Below are 26735 nucleotides of genomic sequence, written 5' to 3' on the forward strand. Positions count from 1 at the left end.
AGGGATTTAATAGTTTAATCACTGCATTACAATTTCTTTTAAAAATGTACTGCTCAGACAAGTGCCTTAATGATACACAATCTGTAAAGCCTTTTTTTGTTTGTTTTTTTTTGTTTTAAATCAGAAACTTCAATGTCCAAACAACATAAATCTGGTCTCAAACCACTGAAAGTTTTATTCTACTTACAATATATATTTATAGGCCCAGAACTGAAATATACTGTGGCAAAATCATTGGAAAAGATGTATAGGGGACTATAGACAATGTTGCAGCAAAACAGTCATTGTACATGAAGACTTCACATAGTTTCTTTACTTAATGTAGGAATTTTAAAATTCCAGTGCTAATATCACCATTTCATTTTTTAACTTAGAAGAACAATCATGAAGATCTAAGAAACAGTCCAGCAGCATCGCAAAAATACTTAGCATTCATCTGATGTATTCTAAACATCTAATTTACATGTTAATTTACACTTAATTGATTAGTTTATCTATTGAAAACATACAACTTTAACCACTACTTGCAAAGATAGATATTAGTATTGCCTTACTATAAATACATATGTCAATTATTTCAATTTAATAGCCTTGGAGAAAAATAATCAGTCTGTTATAGATTCTCATGCTTGTGTCATGAATTTACAATTCATGAAAGTATGAAGAGAAATATGGTAACTAGCAAAGTCCTCTATACATAGCTCAGTAGCTAGAAAATTTTCCAGTTGCAGACTAAAACTGTATAGTGACTTGTTTCACAGTGGTTTACTTAGGTTGAGGGAGGTTCGTATGTATCACCATGAACCTCTATCATTTTCAGCACTGTTGTTGTGCACTTAAAAAAAAAAAGCTAAAAGGTGCCTCTTCTGCAAATAAGTTTTCAGCCAATTATGGGGAAATTTACAATGAAAACCAAGATATTCAAAGAAAAACAGAACCCTAGAGTGTTTAGAGTTATATTTGGAAAATTTCACCACTGATTTAAGAAGACTTTGTAGACAATGCACATTCCAGCTGTGACAATTTAAACACATTACTGTTCTAGGAGAACAGCATCTAATCCCAATTTTAGTAACAAAAATGTGATACGGTAAACTATTTTTCTTGGGTCTGAAAGAGTACGTTGAACAGGAGAAGTTACGAGGAAAATCATCCCCACAATATTATTCTGTTAAAGCTTTGTTAAAGAAAGTAAAATAGAAATATGAAAATAATTAAACATATTATTCATCCAAATGAAAAGGTGATTTTCTAGAGCTTATTTCATGTTCACAGAATTCCCTCCTTGTTCCTTTAGAACTTTTTTATTGTTTCACAAAAGATTTTTCTTCAGAATACCTAGGAGATTATTTTCAATAACTGAAAATGTTACTATTTCAATCATACTTTCAAACATCTGCAAATTCCTAAAAGATACCAAATACTTCAATTGTTTTGTAATAATAATTTTTCATTTTTCATACAATCCCCTTCTGGAGATGGAAAACTTGGATGCAAAGATCTTAATGTAAAGATTCCATGACATCAGAACCAAGATGAACAACTAGCCTTGCAACCCCAGTACTTCACTTTCCCACAAAAACTGAAAAAAATATTAAAAAAAATTAAAACATTCTCTAAGTCATGATTTTAAAACATTTCAACCAACCGAGAGGAAAAAAAACCACAAAACCCTCTCTTTAAGATGTCAGAGCTGAATGGAGCCCAATCCAAGATCACTTGTTCGTGTGATTATTCCTTATAATAATTATTCATGAAACAGTTGCAAAAGTCAGCTCAGAATGCTTTTGGAGCTTCAAAAGAACAGTCTTGTTTTATTCTCTCTAACCTCAGGGTTCAAAATATCTCTATATGCTATTTTGTTTTATTGGGGCTCTGCATTATAATATATTGCATATTGTAATAGATGGAAAATCTAGTAAAACATGTTGTTTATTTAAATATGTATTTAACTGTAGTAATGACTGGAAATAATTAGGACTCCCAAGTATTCTTCTTCAAAATTGTAGTAATGCCTAGTAAACACAATGTTTTTCTTTGCCTGCCTTTCTAAAATAAGAAAAAAGGTTTCAGTACTTTCATAACTATCCATCAAAACAGCAATTCCAAATTTTGACCAGCTCTAAATTAGAATGTACTAATGAAAAAATTAATTTGACTGGCGATAACCTAATTGCAGAATGCTCAATAGCTTGGTTTAAAGTAGAAGAGGGAAATGAGAAGAAAATGTACTTTATTTTGTACTCATTTAAAATATGGAAGCACAATCTGCACTAAGCTTATAGCATTAGTAAATGTATCTGATTTAGCACCATATTTCATGGTCAAACTATCGGTTTATGTTTAAGCAGAGAAACATAATGAAGATTACGCACGACTATTAGATCAAGCCACTAAAGGTAAGAAGCACATTTGTAGTGCCAATCATGTTAAAAAGAATTCTCCTCTTTATATATATTACCGCTGATTCCTAGGACAATTCCTATAGAGCAAATAAATAACTCACTTTTCACCATCTATACTCCTTAATGTTTTGTGCAGTTCTCGGGAAAGCAAAGCTACCTTTGTTTTCCACTAAGGATTTTATTTTAATCAAGTGACTTAAATTAGCCAAGAATAGTGAATTCTAGTTTCTAAAGTTCAGGAGTTGAAGTTTGGGGGAAAGTAGCATTGTTCATATTAATTTAGTTGTACAGTATGCGAACAGTATGTTATATCAGTACTCAGCAATCTACAGCATCTTAGCTTCCATGCTTTGGTTTTAACCTATTTAGACAAAGTGATTTGTGATATGATTACACAAGCAACTGACTCACTTCCCCAGCAATTATGCTACAGCTTCATTCAACAGCTTAAACTCTCAAGCAGAGGGGTGGCTAGAAAAAATAAGGATGCTATCCAGGTATCCCTGAGAAATCCTTCTTATGCTATAAATGCATTAGCTTTCAAATTTTCAGTCAAAAAATAAGATAGACCTGTTAATTAATTTCCATGTTGCAAAGACAGCTTTTTTTTAAAATTTGTTTGTTTGTTTGTTTTAAATGCATTCCCAGTGAAGTTTATTCTTAGGAATAAAGACACCCAGTTCTTTGACAGATATTGTTTGGTCCTGTGTTTGAGCTAATACAGTTATTGGGTGGGGGGTTTTACATCTGCATAAGATAATTTGTTTTATCTGTGGAAACAGGCAACTCATACTTTTTTTCTTTAAGCAAGCAAGTTCAATATATACAACACACTGACTTAAATTCTCAAAGATGTCCATTCTTTCTTCTTACCAAATTCTATAACCTCTCCTCCATAAATTCCCTTCTCTTAAGAACAATCACGCATTCTTTTCAATTCTCAACAGCATAAATACTTTCTACAGAAAGGTTCCATAGAATATACTTTGGTGTCAGTCATATTAACTAGATAAGAATACCTACCTAATGGATTTATCACTTTCTTTTAAAAATTCCCAGTCCTACAGAAAAGACTTTTATACAATAACTGAAAATATGTTTGAAGGAGATAGATTATTCTAGAAATTTTCAACTTACCACAATTACAGAGTAAGAGTTGATGAACAATTAGAAAATTCACAAAACTTACCAGCTTAGTGACTTGAAAAAGACACAGATATTATGTATGACCCTTTTGTCTTTGATATTGTGACTAGAAAATGCTAACCTGCTCTTTCTTAGATACATTATCTTAACCATCATGACAACAACGCAGCATATTGTGAACTGTGGCCATAAATCAAGGTGTGGATTATATAATTTAGAATCTAAATTCACACCATACTTCTAAGGATTTAAAAAAGCACTTTTTTGTCCACAACACAATATATTGCTTATATACTGTAGTTCTACATAGCTAAGTCTACAAATTACATTCAATGAAAACAAACAAAAGTAACAGAAACACATAAGCTAGAATGTGATAACTTACAGAAGCAGCTCTTCTGCAATTAACATCGCGATCAAATACTGCAGCAATAACCAATGCACTAAGGAAATAAAATATTGAGTATTAGTACCAAAAATATGAGAAGAAATGTGTAACACCATCATTTCAACATTTAGACTTCTAAGCAAAACACACAGCATTTCCTCTAAGGAGCCTATTATTTATAAATACAAGCCTAAACTAAAATTTGAGTTGAAATAACCACGTACTTCCTCGTTTCTCTAGTTTGCTGTGGACTTCCCATAGCATAAAGAGACAACTACCATCCTACTGCGTCAAAGCAATTTAAGTATGCAAATATGTTTAGCTGCATAGAAAGTTTTTCTTTTTTAAATATAGCAGGAGTTTAAAACTTGGACATAACTATAATCTCTAATGTGAGACTCATTCAGTGCAATTTTAAATTAAAACTTGGAAATACAGTTTCTCAATAGCCAAACACACAGCAAATCTTATGTAGGGCTTATGCAAAACTGAAAGTTAAGCAATGGAAACTTGCAGCTATCTCTGCAAGAACAATCACAGCCTGTAAGTAACAAAAATCAGAAAACAATATGCAAATCCTGCTAAAAAGTGACTTGCAAGACAAATTGCAAAGCAGTTTTTTTAAAAGGTGACTTGTAGATACAGAGACATGATTATACGAAACTATTTCTTTGTGCATGAAGTCTGGTAACCCTGCACAGTTTAATTCTTCTACCCCAAAAGAACTGCTTTTAAAAGATGTGCTACACAACAGAAGAGAGAGAGTATATCCCAGGACATGATGTCTACAGCTTTAGAAATCCACCTCCAGCATTCAATTAACTTCAGTGACAAATAAACATCACTTCAGGAGAATCATTTAACCAGAAAATTATTCCTTTCAAACTCTGAAACTCTTCATTACATTATTTATTGACTCCAGGCAAAACAGGAAATAAATACTGGCTGAAAAGTAAATCCAAGATAGCTTTGCTTTAGCATAAAGATATTAATTACACTGATAATATCAAGCTTCCCTGGGTAGTGGCTATCAGTTTCCTACAGTGGAGAATACTGTGTTGTTAAAATTCACTGAAATGCATAATCAACATTGCCTCTGTAATTTCAGTTTATCTCCATTAAGAAAAACGAGACAGAAAGCAAAAATGAAATGAAAATAAACTCCAATAAATTGTTCAAAAGACAGTTAATGCTTTCTTATTGCTACTTGCATGAGCAATTCCTCCCTCTGCCACAAAGACATTAGGTGATTATAAGACAAAACGTGGTCATCCAAATGATAGCGACTAGAAGAACAAATGTTCAGGAAGCATACCATTAAGCAGCAGCATACATGGCTAACTGTTGAACAAGTACTGGGTCAAATACATCATCTTCATACCATGTTTGCTAATTTTCTTCTCTGGCAAACTTAAAAATAATTTTAAAGGGACATTTAAGAAGTATATCATTTTAATTATATTAATAGTTCCCATAAGTCTTTTAATTATAGAAGAGAACATTCAAAACTAAGGAATTGGATGAAAATCGTCCTGGAAAGCAAAAAGAAGCAAATTTTTGCCTGATGTTTCTGATTATATGGACTATAAGGTAAAACATTATTTTGTCAGTTATGCAATATTTCAATATTGTTCTCTTCTGAGAAAACAGAAAAAAAAACAAACAAAAAACCACCAAAAAAACCCTCAACAAGGCAGGAAGCTCAGAATCCAGAGTGTTGCCCTTACTGTGTCAAAGGTACCCTGAAGTTAAGCGTTACAGAGTATTTCAGAGGAGATGTGCTGGCTCAGAGCAAAATCCTTCCAAGTCATTGTCTTGTCTCTGACAGTGGCCCAAAAGGGACACTTAGGGATGAGTGTAAGGACACACATATTAAATATTAACATACTGATTTGAAAGATTACGCAGTCTTTTCAAACTGGAAATGTTAGAAGACCGTCACTGAAGAATAAATACTGCTCTTTGAATTTCATAGTTAGACTTAAAATGTGCTTTATTAAATATAATAGAAACCAGTTTCAGGTTATTATACACAACAAGAGTTCAGCTTATAATCAAATTGTACTTTTCCATTTTTTCTTATTCTTCTGTTACCTCGAGACAAACCTGTATAAGTAAAACCAGCAAAACAACATACTGTCTATGTGATGCCACCTGAGTTATTCAGTGCTGCAACTGAATACCATGTTTAAGAAAAAAAAAAAACAAAACAAAAAAACAAAAAAACCCAGGAATTTCATCATTGCCCTTGTAGCCCCATTATATTCATAAATCATATTGTAGTCACTGTTTTATGTTAGTCCTTTTAATAGAAGTATTTTAAACTTATAAAACTACACGAATAATTTTTTCAAGTTAATTCCTATTTGAAAATGCAGACACAGTCTGCCGTAACACCAGGATTAGCAAGGAAGGCAACATGCCTAAGATGAAACATGTCTATGGTGTCTTCACCTGTCTGCTTTGTCGTGGGAGTTTATGTGATACTCCACCAGGATTTCCTAACATAAAGAAACTGTTTATGTCAAACAAAGTGGGATTTTTTTTTTAAGCTAGTTAAAGAATCATGTCTTGACTTGCCTGAAATGTACCACACCTGACTACTAACAGGTAGAGCAAAGAATGTCTTTGCATCTTGCAGGCTCTATGAAACACCTTTTGTAGTTCCTTGAGGTATATTTAGCCTGTATGCACGACAAGCAGTTAAGTGTACAGTAAACGCAAATGGACTTTAAAAAGCAAGTTGCAATTCTATCAGTCAACTAATAATTCTTCCTTTCTTCCCTATCCCTTCCCCTAACTACTCAATTAATTGGCTTCAGGGAAAGTTAAAAGGACTCAAAGTATGTTAGCTGCTCACTTCCTCAGCCCAACACTGACCTCATTACCTTCCCCTGACAAGGCAGAAAGAATCATAGAGCAGAGGCCGGCCAGGTGATGGACATCACAACACAGAAATATCATGTTACCCTCTCCTTATAAGCACCAGATGTACCAGACAAAAAAAATCTGAATTTTCTTTATCACCTGTAGCAGGCACTTCTAGTCTATGCTAGTCGCAAGCAGCACAAAGCTTGTCCTATTGCTAACCTCTGAGAATTTACTACTATTAATTCAAGCATACCACCCTGAAGCTGCAGGAAGAAAAAAAATAAACTCTCAAACCTCTTGCCAATTTGGCACAAAACCAAAATTTCCTTCCTGAGCCCAAAAAAGGGAAAAGTCTAACTTAGGACAGAAAACTCTCCTCCCGACTATACACTAGGTAAGGGAAGGCATAATATTCATAACAAGCAAAACAGTTTTGAACAATCCAAGCAAGTTAAAAAAAGGAGGCACGACCAGAGTTCAGACCTGAGTCTGTCGAGAGCTGCTGCTGCAAACAGCCCTTTTCACACCTCTTCAGTCCTGCCAGTACCCCAACTGAAATGACTACACAGTAAGCTGGATGATGAAAACAGATCCATGCTCAATTAATTTTTCTTTTACTAGCTTTTCTTAAAACCAGAGAAGCTCCCCCATTCACTTTATCACATGCAGCTATGCTATGCTCAACTGCAGGAGCAATGCAGATGAAGGAGCAAACAGAAGAGCCTGCTTCAGCCAGCACTGCTAGGGGAAAAGGCCCTTCAGACTACAGTCTCAGATTTAATTCCTCCTGTTTATCTAGGCAAGAAGAATGTCTGAAGAAAAGGAGAAATGCAGTGACCATTCCCAATTCTACACTGCATACTTTCACAGTCCCTTTAAGCCAGCTTACACTGAGCTCATACTTTCTGCTAGCCACCCAGCATCCTACACCGTTCAGTGTGTTACTCCAATCCCAAAGTTCTGGGGTAAAATGAATAAAGTATAATAAATACACATGTGGAAAAGAACATTAAGAAAAATGCTTAGAACAGGAGTTATAAATGCTGCTATTAAAAAAAAGGAAAAAAAAGGTCTATGATGCCCCTGCAGGAAATAACTTTACGCAAGTCCAAGACACAGTAGGCACACAACTCTCTTCTAAAGGTAACATTCAAATACATAAAAGAAGAAAGCTGTTCTCAATATTTCATCATGGTACAAGATGTAGCTCAAAGCAACGCTTCAGTTTTCCCCAATTCTGCAGGACAATCTTGCCCTGGAGCAAACTACATCATTCATCCATAGCCACACCTTCCTTTTTTTTTTTTCCCCTCTTCAAAAACAACGCACCACCGCAGGGAAGGCAAAGCCGCCTGCACTCCTACGCTGTATGCACTATTTGTGTTAGTATTCTGCTGAACAGGAGATAGCAATTAGATCTTTCTAAATAACGATTTATTTATTGATTACCTACACCATCGAATGACAGATAAATGAAACTATATTCTGACTATGCAACAGTTCCAAATAATTAAGATAGCCAGCAACAACTTAATCACCATAATTGTGTAATAGAGTAGAATTATGTTTTTCTTTTTATATTTGTTTAGGTTTTAAACAAAACAGCTCGGCTTCTTAGTGTGCACCTGCCACTTTACACACAGTAACTTCCACACCCAAGGGGGCAAGAATCAAATTACCCGTATTTCCAAGTTATATTATGTTTAACTTTCCTCATAGGTAAGCTTGAAAAGAGAGCATGCCTGTAGAGACTGGGAGAGAAAAAAGCTCGCTCAAGTAGTGCTTTTATAAAGATATGCTTGAATAGCAACTTCAGGACATGCATTTCAAAACATCGTAAGGTTATCCTGCAATAAAAGTGAAGTTTCATCTGTTTTGCCAAGAATTTTCCTTTTGTGGTCCTGTAGTTTGAATACATCAGGCAAGGTTTTAGGAACCAGTTTAACTAGACTTTAAAAAATAAATAAGCGTATGTGAGTAAGTGTATCTTGTTGAAATATGGATAGGGAAAAAATACCGACGTGTAAAATTACGAGCAAGTACTATTTGAACTACTCTCCAGCGAGTATTTCTACTAAGTGTTTTCCATCTTTTTTCTTTTTCTTTTTTTTTTTTTCCTCTCCTTAGAAGAGGAGTGGTAAGGTCAGGAGGGAGAAGGGCTGATCTACAATCTACAGCAATCTAAGTTTGTAACTTCAATATTCTGACAATTTCATCACTTAATAACAGAACATTCATAAGAGAGCAGAGAAGAAACAGCTATCGCTGAATATGGAGACAGATATTTCTTTTAAAACATTCCCATAAATTTTACTAAAAAAATATGATTTTATACAGTTTAAGGTGATTTTTCACTAGTCAAAAGTGAAATGTTTATGTCCCTTGGCTACTGAAAACACAGAAAACAATGTCTTTCCATTACATGATGATACAACTTTGCAGGCAAGAAAAGGAAAAAAAAAACAACCCTCCACCAAATTACCCCTCTGCTTTAATTTGTAACTGCTGTACCACAATCTGAATGGGGTGTGGGGCAGGACCCAGTTTAAGTAGCGTACTTCTGCAGTATTTTCATACCCAAGTGAGTTTCCTGCAAGGTACACTAACATGTGCCAAAGGCCATGACATGAAGTAGGACGACATGAAGCAGCTCACTGTTTAAGTCAACAACTTCTAGTAACCACCAGTGCGTTTACTCTACCATGATGACCGCCTTGCCTTTCGAGTCTGTGTAGCAACCAGCTACTTATGCTCCAAGTTCGGCATTATCTGTGTTCCTCCAGCCAATTAAACAGCAGTGTTAAAGACTGTGAATGAAGGATAAACCACTTGCAACTTCTAGCACCAAGATGAGGCAAACTCTTCAGGATTGCAATCACTCATTACAATTTTTTAAGGAGGTAGTATTTTCCTTTCAGGTAAATGATTTATTATTTTTCTGTAAGAATCAAATAGCTTGTATTCTTATATAGGCAGCTGTTTTTGCTGTGTAATTCAGCTCACAATGGATATTATGTACTTTGTTTCAAGATGCTGAGTTCTGCATTTTTTTACGGGTAGCAACAATTTGCTTGTGGCTAGAAGTATGACTCTTCTTTAAGTAAAACAGTGACACACCTAAGGCTAGATTTAAAAAAAAGCTGTATGTAATTATCGGCTTGCTGACACAATAGGTGAAACTGTGTGTCATACTTTATTTGAATATTTTTTTTCACCATTTCTCTTTGCAGTGGCAATTCTACCTTCAAGTGCTGATTATATTTAGAAAAGGTATGGCCAACATAACTACCAAGATTTTTAAGTAAAGCCTTAATATAGCATTAATACTTGCTAAAATACTGTGCAGATTTGCTAGAAAACTAAGCATATACAAACCACAACACCTTACAACTGATCATAAGCAATTTTCAGATTCCCCCTTGCCTTACGCCCTGTGTCTCTCCACTCCACCAACTTACTCTGAACAACTGAGGTTGTCATAGCTGGCATAGCCACAGCATTAATTGTTATTACTACCATAGGTAGAAGAGATCAACTATTTTCATTTGACATTTTCCTAAAAAGAAAAGAATTTGTTTCCAGAACAGTCTGAAAGCTAAAAGCCAGGAGCTTCTTCAGAAACATAACCTCCTTCATATCTGTCCACAAGTTCCCACTACCAGCTTTGTGACAGTAAAACAAAATACCACAAACCATGAAAAATCAAAATGGTGAGCTTGCATCTAACATATGGAGAACAACATTGTTTTGCACCATGGTGGTGTAAAAGGAGTAAAAGAAATATATTGCTCAAAGCATCATGAGTAGAAGAAAAATACTCATAAACAGAACAGATCAGAATTCTGATAAATACAAGGCTTACACACTCACATTTAGGCCTTTTTAAGTTTCACAAGGAACAAGCTTGCCAGACCTTAAAAGAAACCTTGAAGTTGTTCAACTAAGTCAGAGGATGGAAGCAGAGGATTTATTTTCATAAGGCTGCTGACCAAATCTACAAAAAGGACCAGTTTTGAACCAGACTTTAGTATTGGTATGGCTACTCTCATCCTGAAGATTTGCTCGCAGTGAGAATATAAATGTATTCCTGCAAGTTAAAAGATAGCAGTAAATAAATCTGCACAGCTGGTAACAGCCTGTTAGAAACATTTGTTAGCATTCTGGTCATGAGTGTCACTGTGTCTTTGTTGCTACCATTACTTGTGCTGGTTAGATTAAAAATAGGAAATACAACCCAAGATGTAATCACATCATTATTTCACTGTGCAAACCCATCTTTAGGTACCTTTATGTTAAGAATTTCATACTATATATAATTTACCATGAACTCAGCTGGAAGGGAATTAAATATGATCCTTCAAAATAAAATATTTCTTTAATAACTTACTATGGCAAGTATCACTGTTTCTAGCATGCTTAACTGAAGCAGGTGTGTTCTGGTGCACCACACTCTCTGAAAGTCATCCAGAGACAGTGGATGGCATCATGTTCTAGCACAGCTTGGTGTTACAAGACTCCTCTCCTTTAGTATCTACACTACTGTACATGAAACATCATCAAAACATGAGGCTGCTTTACCAGAGAGAAAAGGCTAAGATGTCTTAGAATTTTTTTTTCTGCTCACTTCAGAGAAAAGACATGACAGCTTAAAAAAAAAGAAGAAAAACAGCGTTTGGCCTGAAGAAATTTGACAGCAAGTTCTTAGACAGAAAGATTTTATCAAGGTCTCGAAAAACCCCAGGAGCAAGTACCACACAGATAAGAGACACTGTTGTGTGACCCTGCATTAAAGGACCAGCACTGGAAAGTGGGGATACAAGGATGAAGGAATAAAAATGGACACGTAGGTCTTACAGACTGTCCCAAAGAACTTTAAAAAAAAGTTTTAAAGAGGAAAGAAAAAATTACATATTCTTTGGGAACCTGATGAGCTAAGTTAAGTAATCAATCCTGTGTTTCCAAAACAGGCTTTTTGGATGAGATTGAAATAGTTCCGTCAGTCTCTAGAAATTGAAACAGATATCCAGGACCACAAATCACTGTATAATCCAAACTTTTTTTTTTTAAAAAAGATAATACGAAATGACTACTGATCAAAACTCCTCAGATGGAGACAAAGATGTCTGAGTTGCTCCTATCAATGGTTGTACTAAAAGCCTGCCAAGAAACTGTTAGAAGCTACCTCTTTGTGTTTGCAGTGCAAATCACCCATTAAAGACACCTCAAAATGTCAGCCAGTGTGCTGACAACAAAAAGACTAAATGCTAAAGAGAGAATCCCACAAGCAAATAGGAGGAAAAGCATGAGATGAAAGAAAAAAGGTAAAACCAATTTGTATCTGTAAAAATATCATCAGTATTAAGTGAAAAGCTGCACCAAGTTCTAGTCCACCATTGCAGTATCACAGGTTTTGATTTGAAAATCTTTTGAAAATTTTGCTTTTGAAAGTCTTTTGAAACAGAAACCAAATCTTCTTAAACTTCCTCAAATCTGTTTGCTGAGCTAACCATAAAGCAGGTCATTAAGCAGACAACAGATGACTGCCCCCCACCTCCCAATGCTCTCCTAATTTCTCTGAATCTTCTTACATTGCTTTTCTTTGGATTTTTCTTTGGTTTTCTTATGACAGATAAACAGAAGGAAATGAAGTCATCACACTTGATAAGGAAATATTTAAATGCATTTCAATCCGAAAAGTTAAACTGCATCATACCACAACAGAAAGAAATTTTAGACTTCAACAATTACACAGAAAGCCAACGGTACTGTTTACGTCATCGTCATCCCACCTATATTCAATGCTTTAAGATATTCAGCATATCTGTTAGCATGAATCAGTGAACTTTATTAAAAATTGTCACAGAGAAATAAAAATATCCATTCCTTGGCAAACAAAATCCAGAGATGAATTAATTTCATTAATGTTATATGGGACACACTGGCTACTTTTTAACCATGAAGGTATTTCCCCTAAATAGATGTATCACTTTTGGTCAATATGTAATTTTAAATTTCTTAAAGATAGAGCATTAGACTAGTAGGTCATTAACTTCTAGAAGATACAGAATTAGACTATTAGATTAACTTCTAGCTCCTTCCTAATTTTGAATAGATTTTAAAAATTAACTGTAAATAGCTCAGTTTCATTTTGCCACAACTTACCTTGAAATCTGACTAATAAATGGTATCAGTTCTGCAGGATCGTAAGCACGAGCAAAGGCCCAGCAAACATAGCATGCTGCATCTCTCACGTTGGAACCCACGCTGCATGCCCCCCTCTTCTCGTCATATGTCAGCGCTTTCAAAATGACAGGAACAACTGTTAAAATAAAAAAAAGTACAAAAGCAACAATTAGGACCATACAGTGAACCAAAAAAAAAGGTACAAGAGTATTCAGTGATTATTAGAGAAAAGACACAAGGTGGAGTTGTGTGTTCTGAAAGAAAAGAAAGCACGGGTCTTAATGTGTGCTAATTTTGAAGTTGATTAGAAAGAGCTGGGGTTTTTAATACACTATTTTGCTTCTTTGTCAGTAGCAGTTTATTTTTTTATTTCCTTCACATATAATTCAATGATAATTAAAGGAAGTGGGTTACATGTGAAGTAACATTGATATCCTTTATCACTCAGTGATAGATGTTCAAAGCCAAAGTAATTTTAAAATGCAAAATTTTAAAGTGTCCATTTTTGAAAGTAGTGGACTTTTAAGTATTACAGCAGCATCTATGGTTATAAAAAAAATTTCTTAAGAAATACAGTATTGTAACTACCATAAAATAATCAGTATCCATCTATTAGCAGGCAACATTTATCATAGTAGAAGTCCTATGACAAGTTCTTCTTAATTAACAATGCTTGTGAATCATCAGCATACCAATCTTGAAAGGGACCTAAGCACAATTTTTGTATAATCTTAAAGCAAAGTGACCGCACCAGCTACTAGGAAGACAGTTAACTCTATCCCAGCTGAAACTAGGACACATGCTTAATGCAAAAATTACGACAAACAAGTAAACCATGATATTTTATTCCCCATCGAGCTGCTACTTTGAGTGACTTCAATGCAGTGTTTTAAGCTTGAACCTATCAGCACTGCCAAAGTGCACAGATCATAAAGACAGAATATGTATAAAACTGCAATGTAACCTAGAAATGCAAACAGGTGGGCTTTATTCTCATTTCTGCTTAGACATCCAAAACAACAGTGATGACTACATGCCTGTTCACCAGCACGGAATGATTTCATGCAAGACCAGAAGCCTTTGATGAAGGAAAACAGTACACAAAAAAAAAAAAAAAAAAAAAAGTCATCAATGTCTTTTTTTTTTCTTCTATCAGTCATGTTAATTATATCAATTTCACCAACACATTTGTTTTTGTTAGACAGTGAGGAAATAAATGAGGAGATATGTGCAACCTAAACAGCAATATGGAATCATGCACTGCACTTCCAAATGTACTCAAAATGCACTTAAATTGATTCTAATGCCCAAATTTGAAAATGCTGTCTCATGACATCCCATTCTGGGAAAAGAGTGGCATTACCTGTGTTCATTAAACAAATCATGATCCAAAAATCAACTGATATGATAGCCATCTTATCCAAGGCAGCTCTTAGAAATGAATGTATCAAGCATTGTTTCCTGATTTAATGGACAACCTGAGAAACTTTGGATTGAGTATGGTTTAGCCAATAAAGGCCTAAAAGCTACAGACGTCAATATAACATATGTCTCTGTGCCACATTCTATTGAGGGAGCTCCAGAGGAAATGCAGCTGCACAGAGCGTAAGCCCAGGCTGAGCACTGGAACCACAGTGGGTCAACAGTACACAACAGCTCTTCTTTTTTTTCTTTATTTTCTTTTTTTTTTTAATCATATTGAGGAAAACAGAGCAAGCAGAGTAGTAAAAGAGGAGTAAAGGCAAATTAAGATCCCAGAATCTTATCACAAAGGCTTTATAAACACAGGTACTGTTATTATAAGGAAGTAACAAAAAAAAGCTTGGGAAAACAAGTAGATTAAGAATTTCACTTTCATGCTCATGTCCCCATCAAAACTGCAGAAGTCAATAATGTTTTCCTACAGATAAGAGAGCTTCCAAAAACTTAAAGAAGAATACTCTTACACAGTTGTAGTAATACATTGCCACAGTTTATGAAATACTATATGTATGCAAGGCTCCCCAGAGGGCCTTCTTTTGGCATTTGCAAATCCAGATATATAATTTGAATACATCTTTCTCCAGATGGCATGTCTTTAATAAATGAATAATGTCTGTAGAAACAACAGCCTCTAGAAAAAGAAGAAACAATTTCTCTCCTGATTTTCTTTCTTGTATCAATTTATCAAATGTATCTTTTTTCCTTAGAAAATACTTGTCAAAAGGTGAACAAGAAATGGGATCACTGGGCTGTATTTCATTAGCAAACTGTGCCTGGATATCCTTGAGTGGATATAATCAGAAAATAATTAAACTTCAACGTACAGTTCATCACTGTATGCCTGCTACTTTAAACAAAAAGAATATGCACCACAACTGGAGAAGGGAAGTGTTAAAATGCCATTTAAATTCATTTTAACCTACTAAAGAAAATAAAGCAGTAATCAGAGGGATGGACAAGATATGACCATTAGGAGCACAAGCACTACATGGGAAAAAAAGCAATTCCCATTCAGGAACAATGATATAGCAAAGATGGATGGGTATTTGGGCACTTCCCAGTTCCGAAAGAAACTGCAATAAAAATCTTTAAAAATGTTGACTAGCTTGTTTTGAAAAATGCTGCATCAACTCATGAAAAAAAAATGGAATTTGCTGGTTCTACAGGAACACTTAAAACAGATGCCAAAGGCAATTTTGCAAAGCTGCTGCAAATTTCCTTCAGCATAGGGTGATTACTCCAGCTACTTTAGACAGCTGTGAGTGCACTCTCATCTCTCCATGCACTGAAGGAAATGTGTAAGAAGGAGCCACAAGCAGCTCTTCACATTTTTTCTTTCATACAGATGATACAAACCATGTTTTTTCAATTCAGGGCATTAATTTCCCAAATAGTAGGGACAATACCAAACAGCACCTGGCTTATTAGGGTCAGTCTAAGACAGAAGTGATGCTGCCCGGGTCTGTAACAGCAGTTACTAAGAAAACGCCAGAACAGCAGCACTGTTACTCTAAGCAGCTCAAGCTTTCCCTATTATCTTGCAGCAGGCCTTTGGACTCACACCTCTTTGATGTCCTACTCCTGTGTCTAGGACTCAAAGCGTTGCTGCTACAAGAGAAACAACATGACTGCAAAGTCTGAAGAGCAAAGGGGGTTAAAGAAGAGGAAGGATACAAAAGTGGACATTTAGAAGGTGGGAGAAACAAGGAAAACAAGGTGAAGTATGCAGCAGTAAGGGCTAAGTAAATATAAATACAACAATGACAACAAGAAGGGAAATACTCATCTAGGGGTCATCTGTTAAAGTTTTCATGCTATCACTGGTCAAATATTTACTCGTGGACTATGGGAAATAACATATAAAAATTGCTCCTGACAAATGTTGGCATGTTTGAAAAAGTGGGTCCAGCATTACATTTCCTGTTGCTATTTAGGAGTCATAAAACCCCAACAGAAACACTATCAAAAATTCCAGGTTTCACTTCATTCTTTACCCTAGAGTTCTTCAAACACAATGCAGGGTTTTTTTCTACTATGGCTTCCTACAGTGTCAGAAGAGCCTGGCTGAAGGAAGTCATGAAGGAGCAATACAGGCAAAACCATCTGTAGTATTTAGTCCACTGTAAGTAAAATATCTTAGAAAATGCCTTCCTAATCCACAGTTTGACAGACTCTGTGTTCGCATTAGCTCATGTACACTTTTTGTCTTCAGTCTACACACAAAATACGAAGTTAAATTTTATTTAACATTTTTCTCTGATTTAAAACTGTTCACATTCATGCTCTTCTAAAGCATTGTTTGATACACAAAGCAGCAATGACATTCAAAGCTTTGTAGTCTGCTTCTGCATTTTGTATGTTATGCAATTTCATTTCACCATTATAATCACCTCTCAGATATTCAGTATAGTCACAGTGTTGTACTGTGCTGCTCTGTACTGTTTCAATTTTTCGGATTTAAGATCATGTTTAATTCATACCTAAAACCAATTTATTAAAAAAAAAAAAATTCCAGAATAAACTTATTTTAGTTTAGAAGGGCAGAGGCAAATTTCTTTATTTCTGAAATTATGAACATACCTTTTTTATTTAAAAGTAGGAGGCCAGGAGATACAACAAGGAGATGACCTGAATTGTTACTTAACTTTAAAAGGTACCATTTCTTTCATAGATCTACACTAGAAGTTTGCCATTAAAAACAGAGAATAAATAGTGTCCACTCTCAACCTAATTATTAAAACAATATCCACCTGTTTAGGTCTATGAACACTCAAGAAAATACAGTCACCTTTACCTGTAGCCTAGAGGTATTAATAAGCACCTGTTACACTCCACCCTGCCTTACCTAACTACATAACTGCAGGTTGCAACACAGCTCTTTGCTCAAGCCTTGTGAAAATAAAGAAACAACTTCTGGCTTCAAAGCATTACAAACAACAGGATTTTTTTCTCATACTGGAGACGGGTTGCACAGATATTTTGCTTTTTAGAGACAGGTTTTAAACAATCAGATGCTTAGCACCTTTCAGGTGCAGGTGATAAGACACTGAACACCTAGTTAAGAAAACTCATGGAAGACATTGTATAATGAAAGGTCACATATATGTAAACAGAAAATGCCTCATACTATTCCTATTAAAAAGTGCCTTTAAAAACATACTTTACACAAACCTAGACTATAACACATACCATCAGGAGCCCTATGTTACTTTAACTTCAGATTGTAATTTTTTTTTAAATTTATTGCAATGTTTATCATATAAAACATACAAATACAGCAATTAAACAAACAAACAAACAAACAACAACAAAAACCTGTTCCTTAGCCTTAGGTCTTGTCTCCACAAGAAAATTGCAAAATTTCATGACAACTCTATTTCATTTAAAACAGATTTTCACTGGATCTCAAGTTAATTAAGAATTGTCTAAATTTAGTTTAAAACTAAAATATGACACTCTTAAAACAGATTAAGTTAATGTTACCTTTTAGATAAGTCTTAAATTTTGGTATGAACCCTTTATGCAGAGAAGCCTTCCCAATTCAAAAGTAGTATAGTGCAAAACCTTCTATTTTAGAATTATAAAACATTAAGAAAAAATACTACCAAAAAAAAAGGTTGTCTGCTATTACTGAAGGAAGTATTGTACACAATGTCACTGTAGGAGCAGCTAAGAACATTACAATTAATTAATTATGAAGTTTAAGCACACTTATAAATATCAGTACAAAGAATAATTTTATTCTTCAAATTTTTCTTCAACGAAACTAACTCATTGCAGAAGTATCCTTCGGTACGTTCATCCACTTTGTGAGCCTCAGGCATAAAAAAAATTGTAAACAGCCATATCTACAGTATGTCAGCTTCCCATGTTTTAAATAGCATACCTATTACTATCACTCATATGCTAAAAAAAGAACTCTGGCTTTTCAGTGTAAAGAATTTCAGATTTGAGACCACATGCTCTTACATGGCACTCTAACCTCTTTTAGAAAAAGAGGCAGGTCCTAATTGTAACTTCATTAGGGCTGTTATACTAATATTTAATATATCAACACAGATGCAAACATAGATAATTTCAGGTTAGGCTCATTATCAGAAATAAATATTTGTTTAAAGTTCTGCCAAACATTTATGATTTGTTCTCATTTTCTGTACAAGCTGTCTGCTTCAGAATTTACTCTTAAAGGACTATTTCATCCAGATGATAAATTAGCCAGTGAGGATCAGAAAATGCACATGCTGCTTTGCCTGTCGAAAAATTCTCGGTGTTTCTGTGAAATGCTCTAACATTGCATCCTGTAGGGCAAGTGCCTACAACTGTCAACAGGTGGCCTCTCTTCTCTCATTCCTGCACCCCATTCTGACCCAGTTAGGAGTTTGCCAGGGAAGAAGGAAAGAGTATCACAATTCATGCATGCTCAGAAGATATGTGAGAATTTAACAGCTGAAGTCTCTTAAGCTGCCATAACTTTCTCACAATTCTTAACACTGACCCACGTATATGAAGCTATATATATGCATATCCACAAACCAAATAAGCATTTTCTAACCCGTGACTATGAAGGGCTGTGTCTGTCTGGTTGCAATCTCAGTTCAGTCTCTCACTACGTAATGAATTAAGAGAGTCTTTAATTATATGATCACGTGATATTTTTTTTCCATGGACCTATCTCAGTCAGCACACAGGTAAGACCTGCTCTAGCAATGAATCACAGCTAGGCAGCAAAGAAGATTGTTGTCTGCCTCACTGCTGAGGAAGGAGAATATGTAATGCAAAGACCGGCTTTCAGGCAGAGAGAAGGGATTGTCGGTTAAGTTGGATGTTGCCCTAAAGAACTACATTCTAACTACATCTCTACCAAAGGCTTACTGTTTGATACCAGTCATATTAATTACAGTATTTAAAAGAAATGGATGCCGGCTGTCATTTCCAAGGTATCTTCTTCAATAAACTAATGGCAGCTTTGCAGAAGTGCTACAACACTGAAGTTAGTGTGAGCTTTTGAGTATGGCAAGGGGCCAATGAGGAAGCAGACAGATCTAGATTTTGGCCAGTCTATCTCAACATCATTATCTAATGCAGCCATAAAAACTCAAAATATTTAAGCTCCCCTAGCTGGCTACATTGAAAGACCTGCAGCTGACCTAAGACAGTATTGATCTAGCTTCTCTGAAGCACAGAGCACTGAGTATTTTGGGGATTCACCTACCCACTAACGCCCAAGGCCATAACTAGAGACCTTCATACAGGTTTACAGCTAACAGAGCTCTTCCTTTAACTTAACCAGTAGCAAACTGCAGTTTAAGGACACGAAGAAACAGGCTTATGAAGGAATCCTACTAAGCAAATGAATTACTTACTCTGAAGGAGTATAAAATTTCGTAAACTTTTAACACTGCATGTCAGAAAAGAAAAATCACCAAAAAAACCCCAACCTTTAGGCTAAGGTTGTGCAACACTGAGATAAACCCTACAGTGAAAAAGCTAGAAGCAATTCATTGTCATTTATTCCCTGCTTAGTATTTATACCATTTCCCAGTTGCGCTGGGGGAGGGACCTTTCCTGCTACGGCTTCAGCGATGGCATTTATTCTTGCTCATACCTGCTGGCTAGTGAAAAAAAAAAAAAAAATCTGCACTATTTATAATGCTTCCTTGCTAATTTGAAAACTATTACAGTGACATATGCATTATAACTTTTAAAAATACTATTCTCAAGACCATGCATCATTTTTAAAGTTCACCTGGGTGTTAGAGAAAAGGAATTCTTCTGTAACCAGCCTTTCAGGTTTGGGCGTTCTCTATTTTCTCAGAGTCCACCTAAGACAGGTAGATCTTTTTTTCATTTCTTCCTGTATCTATGATGAAAAGTACCTAGAATCTTGCCAAAAGCCTCATGGTTAACTACCACTACAGAATAGACTAACACATTTCAGAAGCCTGACTTCCTGATGCGTTGTCCTCCAAAAACCCTGGCAGCTACAAATCAGTATCAAGCAACTAATTCTGGAATATGAAAACACAGAAGGTGATCCTTAAAAACACAGTATGTGAACAAGTTTAGGAAGTTACATAGTAGATTTCTATAGGACTATTTAAATCTTAGTCCAAGTTAAACCTCTTTCTAGAACACACTTGTAAACAGTATTGTTTTTACTTTTTGGTTTTTTTTCTTTTAATAAATGGCACAGTGAAATTGGACAAGAAAAAATGCTCCTTTTTTCATTGTGTGTAGAGTTTTTCAGACTTTGGTGTTGTGGGGTTTTTTTTAAGTATATCAAGCTATATATAAATATCAGGAAGCACCATTCTCTGTACTCTCAGGTAAAATACACAGGAATCCAATCTCTTATCAATAACTAGCAAATATGTAAGCATTCTCTGCACCAGAACACAGATAATCTGGTACTATCACAGGGCATGTATCCACTCTAACCAAATCAATAAGATATTTGCAACAGAAGCTGAGGGAATTTTAAAATTGCAGACAGAGAAGTCATGCATACAGATATTCTTTCAAAGCCATAGCATCTGCTATTGAGATTAGCTGCATCTATTTGAAACTTTCTGACAGCATGAGAGACATTTAATACAAACTTTTCACCAAAAATATACTTGACAATGGGACATTTTTAAAACAAAGAAAAAATGTCAACCGAAGCAACTGTTTAAAAAATGTGCTTATCATTCAGCAGAAATAATACACAAAATATTTCCCTAAGCCAGAGTCTTTTTGGATACCAGTAGCATTGTGTCTGACCTCTTTGAAAAGGTAAAAAGCATACTACTTTTGTCACTGAATCCCAAGACAACACAAACTGCCAAGTCCCCTCTCATATCTCTCAACCCCCTCACTAACTGCAGTACTTAACTGCAGACCTCAATGCTCCCCACTTTCTTCTCACACTATGTTTCTCCTTTTATTCTGAAGGTTATTTATAATCAGAAGAAATAAAATCTGGTTCTTCACGCATTTTTTTTTTCCACTCTCTCTACTTCTACCCTTTCCATTTGTTCCAAGATTTAAAAAGTCAAATTTAAGATTTGGATCACTTGGATTGATCCACCACCAGCAGACTTCTGAATTAGCCGTTATCTGTGTATCTCATCAGCATTATGGCCTTCTGTTTAAATGTTGCTTTTATTGTTGCCACAATTAAAAAAGGAGAGGGGGATTGTTGGATTGCTTCAGTCTATTCACTGTGAATGGGTAAGGGTATATAAAAAGACAGGCAGATCAAAAACAACGTCTTTCTGGCTGGAATCCTCCCAAAATAAGCACTAATTCATTGCAAGTGTAACCATGCAGCTCCTCCAATCTTCTTTCCCTGGCTTCCTTTTCTTACTCTTCAGAGATGCAAATGTTTCCAACCTTATTTTAAACATACCTGGTTTTATAGTAAAAATAGGACCACATAACGCACAACAAACAAACAGAAAAAAAAGAGCAAGTTATCTTTGACTGTGAAACACTAATAGTTCTACCACTGATTTCATTTAAGAGACTTTTTCTGGTGTTTAAGTAGAGAAAGTTTAGGCCCCTAGCCATTTAGCAGATACAGCTGCAACTATTCAGTGGTCAGCAAGCCACTGAGAGAGTTTAACACCAGAACACTTTTAATCTCACCACTGACATATTAAGAACGCCTAGGAAGTTTCATGTTCCTATATATGACACACCTTATTAGCTAGAAAGTTTATACTATGCTGTCATCAAGAGAAATTTTAATAACGTCCTTTCACAAGCAAACCAGAAATTCAAGTAAACTAGGATTCTCTTGTTTGTTTAGTATTTATCCCCACCCAATTAAATAAAAAACCCCTATAAATAATAGTCTGAAGCCTACAAAACCACAAATACAGCACAAAACAAAAGATGTGAAATCATACTGAAACCACACTGAAATATAAGTTTTTGGCCCTAACTTATGCTGTACAGTAAGAAATGTTTCATTTAGGAGTGCTGCAATTCCAAATGTAGAAATTCACACAAATACATCATCAGATCATAAGATTTTAAATTACTTCTGGCCATTTGGGGGGGGGGGGGGGGTGGGTGGTAGTTTTCCCTACATGCAAATTTAGCTTCATGACCTGTTCTAAAAACAACTGAAATTTTACAGCTAAATGGTAACATGTAACTTTGAACTCCAAAACATAACAGACAAACTGCAGTTCAAGAACTGCAACGTTAGTATTTTTTTAATGGAATAAAACATCAGATTTCACTTGCTGGTTTATATTCCCCACTTTTAAAATTTATTTAAATAGTAGACAACTTATAGTAATCATAAATCTTTATAAAATTTGACATGTTTCAAAGAATAACTGAAAGCTAAGAATATTTTGAGTCTAGGAGTATTCATTATATACCTCACTGCTCTCTTTGTCAGAGCGGCATCACAGCAGCACAACGCCAATTATGCCTTGAAGAAAAATGTGTGGGACTGACTTAATATATACTAGAACTGCACATGACACAACTCAGGTTCTACTACTGGATTCAACAAGAAAAACTTCATCTAGGTGAGAGAACTGTCTCAGAGTCTCTGGCTTAAGTCTTGAAATCAAAGCAGAAAAGGAAAAAATATTCTGCATGAAAAACACTTCAAAAATAATACATTTTAAAAGGGAATTATAACCAGAGCATCAAACAGAAACTGAAGAAAGGTACATTTTACATCTCTACTAGAATGACTGGCGATGAAAAGAATGACTGGCGATGAAAAGAATGACTATTAAAAAAAACCCTTCTTATAAACAGTTCATAGTTTTGCCCACAGTGTCAATTTGTGATGTTACCTACTTCCCCCAAGGTGTTTCAGTGCCCAAGGGCGAGGATGGGAACCAGAAGGAATATCATCCTAGTTCCAGGCCAAACACTAACAGTACGGGCCACAATAAATATCTAAAAATATGATCTGCAGTTGCTATTAACTGCTGAGCTTTTATTCTTTTCCCATACAAATAATTTGCTCTAGTAATCATGAACAAGTGGCTCACAAACATCAGCAAGGTAATCTGCCCAGACATATCTCCGAAGTCAGGGACTGGAATCGTTATGAAAAACAAAGGCACATTTCAAAGGTGTTATTCGAAAAGCATTAAGACTAATAACTATTCATATGGGATAGAAGAAAATAATTATGAGAATATTGTACAAGAATCATGTAATGTTTTGGGGCACAGCATGAGTTACCGCAATTATATTCAAATACATTTGCCCCCTTCCGGGAATGGTATGGAACAACCTAGTCCAAACATGCTAATACAGATAGCAAAATCTGTCAATAACTTCAGTTCAAGTGATCAAAGAAAGAAAAAAGGACTGTCTTGAACATTTAGTTCAAAGCCACACATCTAGATACATAACTAAGATGACAAAGATAGAAGTGAATATTGCCAATCACACAATTCTAAGATGTTTCCTTTATATGGCAAGCTAAGCTTCACTAGCTCCATGACTATCAGTGTTCAACTACACGAGATTATTCACATTTACCTGTGATAGTTCTTCTTTCTTGGAATAACTAATTATTTCATTAATTTGTAAGGCATCTCTAGAAAGATATGGAAACTGTTGATGACTGACAACCAGTGGACATTCTCTGAAAGCTGGTATCAGAGTTCTGACTGTTACGAGGTAAAGTCAAAAGAGCAGAACAACCCAGACACCAGGACCATTCTTTGCATTAGGGCAGAAAATGAAGAATTATCTGATCAACAGAGGCGTTGATAACTGACGAGAGCAACATTCGGCACTCTTTCATACACCTAGGAAATGGAATTTTGAAGTGCAAGAGGAAAATAAAAATTAGGTAAGCAGTGTATCAAGAATAGGTTAAGTTTATCCCATTTATATGTATGGTTTCTGCTAGTGACATTTTATTTTCTGTTTAGTGCTAAAGCTGAGCCATAAAATTCATATAAAAACATGAAGCAGGAAGTTTGTAAGATTTATAGAATGGCAGTTTTTATGCTACAGTAATTATACCTATGAAATTCAACTACAGCTAAACAATACTTATATAGAACTTCGAACAAAGAAGTATGTTCTACACCAAAGAAGATATAAACCTAAAGCTTCAGCCCTCCAGAGATACAAAAATAATCACACTTTAAAAAAAGCAACTTGGGAGAAAAATATCAATAAATCCAAATTTTACTATGTCAATCCTGGTGCTCTTAATTAATCTGACTTGTGCTCAGGTAAACTAAAAATGGTGCTACCAACAAGTGATTGGGTTCAGTTTATCTAATACTCAAGATGCAAGTATAATGAGTTAATAAAAATAAGTGATGAAACAGTATCACTGCAATCAAGATTTATTACTTCTAGAAGTATACACAAACAGGAGCTCTCGCGTTCCTTTTCTGCGGTCCACCAGTGAATCTTTTCCCCCAGATTTGGATTTTTGAATACCATCCAAGCACCAAGAAAAGGAGAATTTACATTAGCTGTTTTTTTTTTCCAGTTCTACTTTGTTCACATCTGATTTCAGCTGATCTAACTAATAGCAACTTTCAGGAAGTAGCTAGATTTAAAATATTGTTTTCCTTGGGTCAAGGCAGCAACTGGACATCATGTCTCCCCTCGACATACCAGATCAGGGAAGCGGGATAGGGAGAAGGGGGGAAAAAATAAAATGAAAGTTCAAATATTGACTGCCTCTTATCCCAGTTCAGTCACCTATATTAAAGGAGTCCTTCAATAGCTTCCTCTAGATGCCAGAAATTGCAGTTTATTTCATCTGATTCAATCTGATTCTATTCAAGGAAACCTACCTCCACCCCATCACATGCAAAAAATAGAAATCTGATGGTACCTTCCTTCAGTTACAGACAACATAAAATGATCCACATTTGCAGAAGAAAAATGAGGATAGTTATGTAGATTGATATGGCACACAAACTTATTGACAGGAAAGAAAGGCTATTCTCTATGGACTGAGAACTACTGAATAACATCTTCCGTTGAGAAAGCAAAGGACTTTTCTCGTTAGGTCTTTTCAGAGATGTTTCTGAATGCAGACATTACAAGATCCTTCTCTGCAGGTAGAATTTTCTAATACGCTACTTTTCTTCAAAACATTTTACAACTAAATGGAGGAACAATGGACTACAAACACTCTTGTTAATCCATCTAAAGCCAAAGGATTTACAAACTAGACTGTAATATGACATCTTTTCACACTGCTAAGCTGCATTATAGGAAGATAATAATTAAAAAAAAAAAAACAAACAAAAAACCAACAAAACCAAAACACAAGAGCCACCTTTCTACCTTAAAATTAGTGATTGCTTATATTCAGAAATATTTTCCAGAAAACTACATTGGCATAGCAAGGGGAAGGATGGTGATCTGCCTACCTAGATAGGAAAGTAGATGTCTGTAAGTCATTCCATCAAGATAAAAGCCACACCTTTAAGATTATTTTTAAGAGACTATTTAGAGACTGATTTTGAAAAACTTTTACCCAGGTGACAATTTCCTTAATAATTTTCATTCAAAAGATCATACCTTTGCCAAGTATAAAATTAATCCTATTTCTATATTTAAAAGTTTCAGTAATCTGCAGCTGTCTTATCTATAGAACAGTGGGTGAAACAAGACGGTTATCATGTTCATCCAGCTGAATTTAACAGTTTTGAACAGAAATTTTAACATCTCAATAACATTAGAATTAGTAGCCAAAACCCCCTTTGTTTTTACATTCAGTAACAGGAACGTTTTTTAGAGAGAGCTAGAACTATCAAAAGATTTTCCTTTTAACAACCAGTATGCAAGAGGTTAATCTTTCACTAAACAACTCAGCAATGTCACTAGATGACTAGCAAATACATTAATAAATTTGTCATTTATAAACTCTAACTAAAATGCAACTAAAAGCAAGTACTAGTACTAATCAGTGGATGATCAGTTGACTTTCTCCTTTCACCATTCAATTTCACAGCTCCTAAGCAAACATACAGACATGATAATCAATTTCTTACTGAGGTGACTCCTTTCCATTTACAGGATCTGTATATTTGACTGTTGATTATAGGCAAGCTTTGGCAGGTTCCTGTGGCAAGCAAGCTTGGAGTTAGTTCAGTCCCGCCTTCAGAAAGGAGACTCATGAAGGACAAAAAGATTTAAATAAAAATGGAGAGGGGGAGGAAGAAAAGAGCAACAATATTAAAGCTGCACAGGCATTCAATAAAAAAATGACAGCCTCTAAAAAAAAGAGTACAATTATTATTTTTTAAGCTTTGCTA

At 35.1% G+C, this 26735-nt stretch overlaps 1 protein-coding gene across 3 annotated transcripts in view; it reads right to left on the reverse strand.

The window, feature by feature from the left end:
- The window catches only part of TBCD (tubulin folding cofactor D), a 130682-nt gene that overhangs the window by 62334 nt on the left and 41613 nt on the right, over positions 1 to 26735 (reverse strand). For all 3 annotated transcript variants that reach the window (XM_075044876.1, XM_075044874.1, XM_075044875.1), the window contains exons 15-16: positions 12973 to 13129; positions 3937 to 3994 (exon numbers count right to left, since the gene is read on the reverse strand). In XM_075044876.1, coding sequence (XP_074900977.1) covers positions 3937 to 3994; positions 12973 to 13129 — 215 coding nt within the window. The remainder of the gene's footprint in view (positions 1 to 3936; positions 3995 to 12972; positions 13130 to 26735) is intronic.

Source organism: Buteo buteo, chromosome 13, assembly GCF_964188355.1.
Source record: "Buteo buteo chromosome 13, bButBut1.hap1.1, whole genome shotgun sequence".
NCBI lineage: Eukaryota > Metazoa > Chordata > Aves > Accipitriformes > Accipitridae > Buteo > Buteo buteo.